This window comes from Triticum urartu, chromosome 6, assembly GCF_003073215.2.
Source record: "Triticum urartu cultivar G1812 chromosome 6, Tu2.1, whole genome shotgun sequence".
Taxonomy (NCBI): domain Eukaryota; kingdom Viridiplantae; phylum Streptophyta; class Magnoliopsida; order Poales; family Poaceae; genus Triticum; species Triticum urartu.
In genome coordinates this window covers 341240767-341251475 of record NC_053027.1, presented here as the reverse complement: position 1 = coordinate 341251475, position 10709 = coordinate 341240767, and the positions used below count along the sequence as shown (strand labels likewise).

Sequence of the window (10709 nt, the reverse complement as noted above, 5' to 3'; positions counted from 1 at the left end):
CAGAAACGAGCTATCACGTGTGGAGATCAATGGCTTTCAAGCCAAATGATCAATCTTATGGCCACATTCATGGCATAGTTTGTTCAAATGATCTCATATTGTGCACAAGGGTGCATATTGGAATGGCAAACAATGTTGCCTAAGGAAGTTTTCTTTTTCTTTGGATGAAAGAACCATTTTCCATTTTTCGAGTGCCTAAAAGGAGGGTTTTTTGTGAAGGACCTCTCAAATAATTGTTGCAAAATTGGAATAAATCATTTTTCTAAAATACTAGTCCATATTTAATGCACAATTAACCAAATGGTTGGGTGTAAAAAAAAATTATCCACCTCTGGTGATAAAGACAAATTCCCGCCGATTTAGTTGGAAGCGGGTCAAATTTGAACTGTAGCTACCTCGTAGTTTGCTCTTTATTTTTTCCAAAAATCATTTCTAGGTACATAAGTATCTATTTAATCAGAGAAACACCAAAAAATTCCAAGATTCAACCACTAGCTAGGAACGGTCATTCCCGTCGTTTTGACCGCATTTTGAAACGGGCATAAAAAATTCAAAAAAAATCAAAAAATTGCGAAACCTTCGCATTATGTCATTATATGTGGCCAAGTTCCCAGAAAAAATAATAAACTTGTAATACGGCAATTTTTTAAAAAAAGTGTTCTCAGAAATGAGCTATCATGCGTGAAGATTCATGGCTTTCAAGCCAAATAATCAATCTTATGGCCACATTCTTGGCATAGTTTGTTCAAATGATCTCATATTGTGCACAAGGGTGCATCTTGGAATTCCAAACAATGTTGCCTAAGGGAGTTTTCATTCTCTTTGCACGGAAAATACATTTTCCATTTTCCGAGTGCCCGAAATGAGCTTTTTTTGTGAAGGACCTACCATATATTTGTTGCAAAATTGGACCAAATCAATTTTCTAAAATACTAGGCCATATTTAATGCACAATTGACAAAATGGTTGGATGTTAAAAGTTTTGATCCACCTCTGGTGAAAAAGACAAATTCCCGTCGATTCAATTGGAAGCGGGTCAAATTTGAACTGCAGCTGCCTCATAGTTTACTATTTATTTTTTCCAAAAATCATCTATAGTTACATAAGTACCTATTTAATCATAAATACATGGTTGGGTGGTGATACGTCGAGGTTTGGGCGGTGGCAGAGGCCCCCAACTCTAGAGCGCGTAAACTCGCATGCCCGCCGCGTGGTCACCGCGTGACCGTGGCATTGCCATGTGTTCTGGGCAGCCTAGGCATGTCTAGTGGGTTGGGCACTCCCCAGGTAGGTGCTAGGAAGAAAATTACAACATAAGATTCTCACGAGGAGACCGATCGATGCTCAAACATGAATTAGCAGCCAAGTGTTTGATTAGCGGTACGGGAAATGCACATGACTAATGGGCGTGAGTTTTGGCTGAGGATGATCAGTTATTAAGAAGACCGTCTTCACAAATTTTCAGCTCAAAAGGAGGAGCCTAGGTGGTACTTGCTTTGCAAACTACCACACTGGACATAAATACGAATGTTGAAGCTCGGCTCAAAATAATGAATGGATTGAGGTGGCATTTGGTGGAGGATGGTTATTTGGGCATAGGAAAGCACTGTAGAAAATGGATACTATTTGGACATGCCAAAGTGGTACTTCATTCACAAACTGTTGTTCTGAACAGAATAGGAAAATGAATATTTTTGAATTATTTTTGAACTAGGCAAGGAAGATTTTTACATATTTGACGAAGATATGACCCAAAGAATTTATGAGTTTTTTTGGGAATTTTGGAATGACAGAAATATAGGTTGCTTCACAACCTAGGGCAAAAACTGCCACATGGACATGACACATAGGCAAAACTGATGAGGTGGCGCCTAGTCATAGCAACCCACCACAATTTACAAGGCTATGACCATCTATATTAGTCGTTAACAACTAGAAATAAGGCAGCGGACTAGCGTTGTTTGCTTTATGACCATTTCCTCTAATGAAATTATGACCTTTCTAACCAAAATGGTCATTATGACCAAAATGGTCGTTATGGTTTAGGGTTTAGAGCCCCCCAGACAGCTTTTGACCAATTGGTTTAAAATGGTCATAAATTCTTCGAGGGTCACTGACAGAAGGTCATAAGTTGACATATTTCTTGTAGTGCCCATGGAGATCCGATGCCTTGCTGTCCCAGGGCACGTACTGGGCGTGGCTGACGACGGGTGGATTCATCATCCCCGCATGGTCGACCGATGAGGAGGACGCCGCCGCGCGCGTCGCGTTGTCGCGGGCCTTCTTGGCGATGCCCTGTTTCGCCGGTCGGCGGTGACTGCGTCGCGTCGCTGAACTTCCACCCTCCACTCGGCGTTCGACATGCCCGGTGGCTTCAATGGCGGCGCCCTCGGCTTCCTCTGCTTCGGCTGGGCCACGGTGTCAGTCGTGGTTGCCACCACGCGCGGCATGGCGTACTTCTTCGGCGGCATGGCGGCGACTGGAAGGCGAGCGGGAGGGGGTTTGGCGAGAGAAAGGGAGGGAGTGGCGGGAGGAAGGCGAGCGAGCGGGAGGGATGTGAGGAAAAAGCGTCAAGAAACGGCGGGAAAAGGCCCTCGGGTCGCCGCCAGGGCGGACCCACGCGCCTTTTTCGCTTGTGCCGGCTCCCAAGCGCCCCCCAGGGCGCCGGGTTCGGCCTGGGTCCGCTGGCACTAGTTTTGGCCCGAGCCGGCGAAAAACGGGCTTCTGTGGACGCGACTGGGCCGTTTTTTGGTGCCGGCGCGGCAAAAACGCCTGGGGAGGGCCTGTTGGGGGCGCGGCTGGAGATGCCCTAAGATTCGTGCGACCAAATCCAACAGCTCCAGGTGTGTTCGCTGGAAAAACGTTCCCATGAACGTCCGCGCAATAACATTTGTGATAATAGTTATATGGGCTGGGCCGAGCCGGGCTATCCGCGACCCTGCCCTCTTTCCCTCCCCGCCGCCGCCTCCTCTCCTCGCTCCGCCGCCGCCTCTCCAAACTGCTCGATGGACCAGACGCCGCAGCGCCGCCGCCGGAGACGCGCCGAGGTCGCCCCCTCCGATGGCGCTCCGGACGCGGCGGAGTACAGCCTCGACGAGCCGACATTGGCGGAGAAGCTCGCGGCCATGAGCCCGCTCGCCGAGGCGTCAGGTGGCGCCGCCGGGGAGTCGCTGCCCGTGGTGCCCCCCAGCGCGGACTCCGTCCACGTCCTGCTCAGGCAGGCCCTGCAGGCCGACGACCGCGCCGCGCTGCTGGGCTGCCTGTACAACAGAGACGGCAAGGTATCTGAGCTTCTCTGGCCTCTCTGACTCCTCATCTGTGGCATGGTGCAATAGTATCTTGATAGCTGGTGGCATCATCGTCAGTGAAGCATAGGTTACAGTTTTTTTCATAGGATCCGAGTCTCGAGTTCGCCGCGCAAATTAGGAAGGGATGTTTGTACAACTTGTCAGCCTCCCATGGCCAATCACTCCCGGCTTGGTCCAAAGTTCAGGAAGACAGCTAGTTTGAGCTTCTGCTCAATGAAATTCGAGCTGTGTGTTTGTTTGGTTGGGTTGTGCATTGCACATGTGCAACGAATGCCATGAGCGTGGACACGAGTTCATCGCGCAAATTAGGAAGGGATGGTTGTGGAACTCCCCATGGCCAATCACTCTTGGCTTTAGTCACACATTCAGAAAGACGATTGAGTCTCGGCTCGATGGAAACTGAGCCTGTTTTATTTTGGTTGGTTTGTATGTTGCCCAAGTAATACCTACAATTTCTTCAAGGATTTGGCAGTGCATTCTTGCACAGAGGAATAGAGGGTTGTGATGACGGTCCACAGCATCACGGACTGCGACCACTCCATACACCTCCAGTGGTAACATTTGTCGTTCTGCTAGTGAGACTTTGATGCCATGGATCTGCAAGGTGCTCCTGGTAACAGCTTCAGTTGGGAAGCGTCCTGTTGTGCAATGTGTAAATTGCATGGGGCTCAATAATGCTGCATGCAAGTTAAGTATTAAGACAACGAAGTTATGACCAGAACCCCTAATACTCCCAACCCCAAAATGGAATTACCCCACAACTCGTGCAGGGCCCTCAACTCGTGTCCATGCTCCAGCACCGCCACAGCCTTGGTTTGATTAGCCAGTTACTCTCCTCGTGGCCTTATTAGGCAGCTGTTATGTATTACTATTAAACATTGTGAAACTCTGAATATCAGTTGTTCTTTATGCAATTAGGTCATCAAATCTGATAGTTCCTAACTCAATGTGTTGTCTTACATGCAGGTTATCATGAAGTCAGTATCACTTCTGACGCCAGCAGACGCTGTGAAGTTCCTCAAATCATTGGTATCGCTTATGCAATCTAGGTATGATAATGCTTCTGAGGTACTCTGTCAATTTAGCACTAAAATGGCTGGGACGTTATGTTGCGTGCATTCTGTGAACATGAAAGCTTCTAAATTCAGTTATTTTTTGCGTTGAACGTTTGACTGGGTTAACATGACCCACTGAAAGTCTCAAACATTGTTTCTGCTTGTGTACCCTCATATTTTGCATAGAGGTTTCATAACTGGTCTGCTTTTTTGTTTTCGCCTCGGCAGGGGTTCAGTGCTGGTTTGCTTGCTCCCATGGCTTCAAGCTCTGCTTAGCCGACACATGAGCAGCATAGTATCTCAGGATTCTTCTCTGCTGCTGCTCAACTCGCTTTATCAGGTGAGTATTTTGTTTCAGATTAACAGTGGCAGAGATGTACTAATATGAAGTACAATTAATAACAGTTCTTATTTCTGGACTGTAATGTTACTTGGTGCACCCCTTTTCAGCTGATTGACGCAAGAACATCGACCTTCGCATCGTCGCTCAAACTGTCTACATGCCTAGATTATCATTTCAGCGAGGTAGGTTCTCTCCTGTCTACCTGCAGTGCAACCTCGTGCATGCATGTGTGTAATTCAAGCATGTATATTCCAGATCTGCGATGATGAATCCGATGAAGAAGAGGGAGGCCATCCGCTTGTCTATGAGGACGTGGATTCTGATGAGGAAGATTCTGAAGTTGATGATGCTATGGAAACCGAAGACAAGGGGACTGATGAGGAAGATTCCGAGGTCGACGACGCCATGGAGACAGAGAGAAAGGGGACTGACAAGGAAGAGTCTGAAGTTGATGATGAGTGAAAGAGATCACAGCATTTGAACTCTGGTTTTCTAGTAACTGTACTGTAACTGATCGAGACACAGCTGCGTTTGCAGTTCTATTTTGCTGTGTCATAAACAAAAAGTTTTGGTCATGGGAAAAAGTCCTCAAATTTGTGTTGGTTATCATATCAGGAATCAAGACTGCCATTCCAGCTAATCATATTTGCTTTGTGATAACAGATTCATCATCAGTCAGTTTAGATGGCATATACCAAAAAAGAAATTTGATGAATTGATACCATAAACAAATTGGGTAACAGAATAGGTATACCCACATCAACATTCATTCATAAACCAATTTGTAGAGTTGAACATTCATGAGGTACACAAATTCCATCGAGCATGCTACCAAAATATGTAAACAAGATGGCAGAAACAGCCTGCTGAATTCTAACTAGATAAAAAAAAGAACAAGTATTTAACAAAAACCCCAAGTAAAAAGGGAAAAGACTCCTGTTTCCTGAAACATAACAAGAGCACATCTTCAGCAATATACAGGACACAAACTCAGCCTCCTCTCCACACGTATATTTTTCACGAACGAACATTCTCCACCGGTATCACTTTCCAGAATCCAGAACGATCGAGTTCTCATACACATAACCCACTAGATCCTTTGGAGGTTTCGGGCCAAAAATTAGGAAGAAACATGCTCCTGTCCACATCGACGTGAACTCACGTTTGCAGCGGCATGTTCGCGTAGAGGAATGTGTAGAAGAGTCCCACCTCGGGCATGCTTCGGATGGTCTGGATGTGCTTGTTCTTGCTTGGTTCCTCGAGCAGCATTGAGCTCAGTTGAGCCACTCTAGCCAAGAGCTTCGCCAAGGGCAATCCCGATGGAGGAAGCGCGGCTCCAACCTGTGCACGCAAGTCCTCTATCACCAAATCAGCTACCTTCCTCAATGACATGTCCATGATATTTCTGAAATCGTCGCTGCAAACACAGGGTGCCAATAGGATGATGTGAGATACTCATTGAGTTTCTTCCAAAGAAAAATGCAGATGCCAACAGAGTTAGACAATAGATGTGTTCTCGACGACAAACGTGGAAAATTACTATCCTGTAAGCAAATATCACAACTCGACTATAACAATCAAATATGTCTGTTCTTGTTTTGCATAGAGCTAACAGACTCAAATCGTGTCAACAACAGTTTAAGTTATAAGAAAATGAGATTATTCAATACATACCCAGACACTCTAAAAACCCAACATTAATACCAGACTGTTTCTACTAATAAACTGGAACACAAATTTTGAATAAGGTCAGTTTCTTGCTGGTCATGGCGCCGTTTAGCAATTCAGATTCTTAATGATAACCATGGATTAACTATCATCTACAGTAAGCAAGTGCCACAACTCCACTATAACAATCAAACATGTTTATTTTCTCGTTTTGCAATAGAGGTAATGGCCTACAAAACATGTCAACAACAGTTTATGCTATAAGAAAAATGAGGTCATTCAATACAAAACCAGATACTAGCATGCACCAAATTTTATACCACACAGTTTTGCCTTATCACTGGAGCACAAATTTTGAATGAAGGTTATTTTTTGCCGGTTAGGACTCAGAATTGCCTGTTATCAATTCAAATTATCCCCTCTGTTTTCCTTTGGTTCTCAAACAACATATTTAAATGGGTAGTAGCTAAATCAGTAAAAACAATAGCTCAAAACAACATAGCAGTCCCAGAGCTACAATACTAGCACCCAGCAATACGGAACGGTACAGCTGGCAACCAGCTATTTTTTGTTGTATCTGCTCCAGATATGAACATGATATAAATCAATCCCAAATCCCAAAATAGAGTACTGTTACTGATCCAGTAGTAACCTCTTCATAAGAACGATGCATCACTTATGAGTATGTTACTGACAATTTTTTTCACTGCAGCACCACCTGGCATTAACATTTCCCCTTTTTTCATTTTATCAATATTAAAAAACTCAAACACACTAGTTGCTTATGTATGAAACGACATACGGTATATGGATTACAGTTCTTGAAAAGATAATTATTGAAAGAAAATGTAATGATGGGTAGCCATATGAAAGATCTAAGACAATAGACACATTGTGGAGCAAAGTACAGTATTACTAAACCCTGCATATATTATGAATTTACAATACATATTCTGCATTACCTTGCCAACACTATGCGTGTCTCAGTCATTAGTTGGTCAAGCTTTCCAACATCCATTAGAAGAGATGAGTCATCAAAGCCGCTGCTGGACACAGCCATCAACTGTGCATACCGATTGGCGCTTTCAGGTACAAGGAAATTTATCCATGAGTTGCCTTCACACAGACTCATGAACTGCTCCGATATCTGTAACATCGTTTGTAATACTTGGTCCATGCTCATAGGGTCTTTCAGTTGCTTCCTGCACATTTTTTCCATGGTAGTATCAGTACGGGAAACACACATGTTATAAAGTATGATGTAATTTAAGATAAATGAGAAAGTATACACTTGGCGAAACATAACTGCTATAATAAAATAATTTCATCATGTAAAGGTGCAACAATAATCTAAAGGGTCCCTACTCTAAATGATAAAATAAGTATTCTCTTGATGAATCAGAACTCTGCCATAAAGGGATTTTTTCTTGTAAAAGTTCGACAATAATTTCCCTAGGGCCTTTTAAATTTTATTTGTCTCTGCTCATTGGATGCTGAACATGCTGTTGAATATGATAATTTACTGACATGTTGGTGACAGAATAATCATGCGGATAGGGGAAGAAATATTTACTCTTTCAAGATTTCTGTTGCAGCCTGTTGCATTTGCCTGATCAATGCAGTGATACCATATGTTGCAAGGTAGTCAGCAGTTCCAAGAAAGTCCTTATGTCCATTCCCGCTAAAAGTATCAGATTCCGCCTACACAGAAGCGGGATATTTCAAAGTCAGGTAGCAGAGCATGGTCTCAAGGGAAGTCACAATTGTTTGTAGCATAATTCAATTATACAAGTGTCGCATGATAAATGATCAATACGAGAGAAAAAACAAAGAAAGCAGCGATAGCTTAATGTATGTCGGGGAATCACTCACGAATAGAAGGGAGCGAAAATTACCTGCAATTGAGCACCATCTGTACCACGAGCAAAGTCCAAGTAGAGATGTCTGCCTAATATGGTGACCTGGACTCTAACATATAAGCTCAGCAATGTCATGGCCCACATTGAAGACACTGTCCTTGTGAAACCTAGGGGAGTAGAGAAGAAGTAACAACAGTTAAATGACATGGATCAGCCTAATGTTTTGACATCACAGATGAGACAGAGAAGAAAAAATAAACAGGCCATGAATGAGGATGAGATAAACCACAGAATCATCATACTCAGAATTTTGATCTTCTCCCAGGTCTCGTACTTGTCCTCTGGCGTCAGCTCTCCCTTCCCTTGCAGCAGCCTCTCGGTCAGGTGTGAAATATCCAGTTCCTCCATTACCCGCGAACGCAGGTAGTGCATAGCAAACGGCAGTGTGGTTGTATCCGAGATCCTCTGCACCTTCTCAAAATGGGCTTCCAACCTAACAGAGAGTAGCACAGAACGGTCATGAAGGAGTCTATGATACTACTACATGAATTTCAACATCTCACTAAATATGCAGCGCATCACGGAACTACTAGCCCATATAACCACGAAGACATAATAAACTCAATGGGCCAATTGTAGTTTGCTAGCGCTAACACGATATTGCCATAAGCAGTACATCGAATCAATACATACATGCACATGAAACCTATGAATCAATTGTTGTTTGCCACCACTAAGACGGCATGGCTGCTGCTGTGGTCGCCAATTTAGAACATAGCCACATACACACGTAAGCAAGAAAATGCAAGACAGAAAACAAATCTGGTGGTGGTTTGGGTTTGTGGGCTCACTGATTCTTGATGATCTCGTCGGCGGCGCGCTCCTCCTCGGCGCGCTGCTCCACCCGGACGAGCTGCTTCTGGTGCGCGTCGTAGAAGCGGTAGGCCGCGTAGCCGGCGCCGGCGACGCCCAGCGAGAGGAGCATCTTCCACCGGTGCCGCGCCCAGAAGGCCTTCCCGGGGGCGGAGCCTAGCTGGAACATGGCGGCCTGGGCGGGGCGGGGACGGGAGGTGGGAGGCGACGCGGGCGAAACCCTAGCCGCTTGCCGCGCGGGAGGGACGGCGGCGCTCGGGTTCGCGGTCAGGCGGGCAAGCGGTGGCAGGCAGGCAGGCTGGGGCGAGCGAGGAGGAGGGCGGCGACGGCTGCGGGGAAGAGGAAGAAGAGTTCGGGCGGCCGGCCGGCGGGTGGGAGGAGATCCGGGCGTGGTGGCGGAGACGGGGGTCCGACTCCGATCGGTGACGTCACCGGTTTGGGATAAGGGGCGGTTGCGGAAATCGTTGGATGTAAAAATGGTTCAAATACAAATCAAACGTTTCAGTTTATATATCTATAAACTAATACGAACGCAAATTCGAAAACGTATTTTTGTTTGTTGCTTTGCATCAACGTCTAGATATTAATTAATCAAATGCGATTGGAATGTTATCGTAAAATATACACTTTATTCAATAATCTGTATGTAAGGTTAGTAGTACTTATTGACAGTAACAGGTAATGCGTGGCGGCACGTCGTGCTACGTTGGTTGCTTTAAAAGAAAGGATTACTTTTTCTTAACTTTTGAATCTATTAGTTAAAAGCTCGTGCATGGCTACGAGTTTCTACAACAACTGTTTCTTTAGACTTTATGAGAAAATAAGAATAAAATACAGTTTGCTTAAATACAATACAGTTTGCTTAAATATAGATGTAACTCATGAATCTACTACTCTTATAAAAAGGAAAAGAGGACGGAGAACCAAATCATCCTATCCATCCAAACCTACAATTTGATGGTCTACATCGCTTCAAAACACCAAACATGTTTTATGTTTTAATTACCCACCATGCCATTATGTTTAACTAATTACTCACCATGCCATTACCTTAATCCTCTCCTCTTTCATCACGCAGGAACAAAACCAATACCGCTGCCCATGTCTCACCGCCAGCCACACCCCACGCCTCGCCCCACCTCTTTCCCTACAACCTCGCCGCCAACTACCGCCTCCACCTGTGCCTCGATCTCCATGTGCCTCCGTCCGCCGGACCGCCTCGACCTGTGCCTCTCCGCGCGCCGCCGGACCACCGGGCCCACGCGCCGCCGGCTTGCCTCGACCTGTGCCTCTCCACGCGCCGCCGTATCGCCGCGTCCACGCTCCAGCCGCCCGGACGTGTCGTCCACGCACCACTCCTCGCGGCTGCCATATGCCCGACGAGAGACCGCCGGCGCACGCTCCTCCCAACCGCCACAGCCCACCTCCTCCGTGACATCCACCATCGCCCATCCCGAAACCCTAGCTGCCGCCGGCGGCTCATTCTCCTCCGTCGCCTTCTCCACGGCTACATCCCACCCCGCATGCACGGGTGCGAGCCACCGCGCGGTCGCCGCCATGGTCGCAGCCCCGACCAAGGTCGGCGCCGCCATGCCGTCGGTCG

General features: G+C 46.0%; 2 protein-coding genes across 2 annotated transcripts; one reads left to right on the top strand and one right to left on the bottom strand.

Moving 5' to 3' along the window:
- The first annotated feature begins 2918 nt into the window (after positions 1 to 2918).
- LOC125513438 (U3 small nucleolar RNA-associated protein 5-like) lies at positions 2919 to 5315 on the top strand. Its single transcript, XM_048678556.1, has 5 exons — positions 2919 to 3281; positions 4275 to 4357; positions 4592 to 4703; positions 4814 to 4888; positions 4962 to 5315. The coding sequence occupies exons 1-5, from the start codon at positions 3006 to 3008 to the stop codon at positions 5166 to 5168; spliced, it is 753 nt and encodes a 250-aa protein (XP_048534513.1). The 5' UTR covers positions 2919 to 3005; the 3' UTR covers positions 5169 to 5315.
- A 115-nt stretch (positions 5316 to 5430) lies between these two features.
- LOC125513437 (peroxisome biogenesis protein 3-2-like) lies at positions 5431 to 9567 on the bottom strand. Its single transcript, XM_048678554.1, has 6 exons — positions 9085 to 9567; positions 8536 to 8726; positions 8270 to 8400; positions 7948 to 8075; positions 7337 to 7576; positions 5431 to 6123 (listed from the first exon to the last, which is right to left on the bottom strand). Exons 1-6 carry the CDS (start codon positions 9273 to 9275, stop codon positions 5865 to 5867), a joined length of 1140 nt encoding a protein of 379 aa, XP_048534511.1. The 5' UTR covers positions 9276 to 9567; the 3' UTR covers positions 5431 to 5864.
- Between the last annotated feature and the right edge of the window lie 1142 nt (positions 9568 to 10709).

Coding starts and splice junctions, on each gene's coding strand:
- LOC125513437 (XM_048678554.1), bottom strand. CDS start 9,275: ATGTTCCAGCTAGGCTCCGCCCCCGGGAAGGCCTTCTGGGCGCGGCAC. Junction 8,401..8,535: donor GGAGAAGATCAAAATTCTGA/GTATGATGATTC, acceptor CTACTCCCCTAG/GTTTCACAAGGACAGTGTCT. Junction 7,577..7,947: donor GCAACAGAAATCTTGAAAGA/GTAAATATTTCT, acceptor AAAAATGTGCAG/GAAGCAACTGAAAGACCCTA.
- LOC125513438 (XM_048678556.1), top strand. CDS start 3,006: ATGGACCAGACGCCGCAGCGCCGCCGCCGGAGACGCGCCGAGGTCGCC. Junction 3,282..4,274: donor TGTACAACAGAGACGGCAAG/GTATCTGAGCTT, acceptor TCTTACATGCAG/GTTATCATGAAGTCAGTATC. Junction 4,358..4,591: donor GTATCGCTTATGCAATCTAG/GTATGATAATGC, acceptor TCGCCTCGGCAG/GGGTTCAGTGCTGGTTTGCT.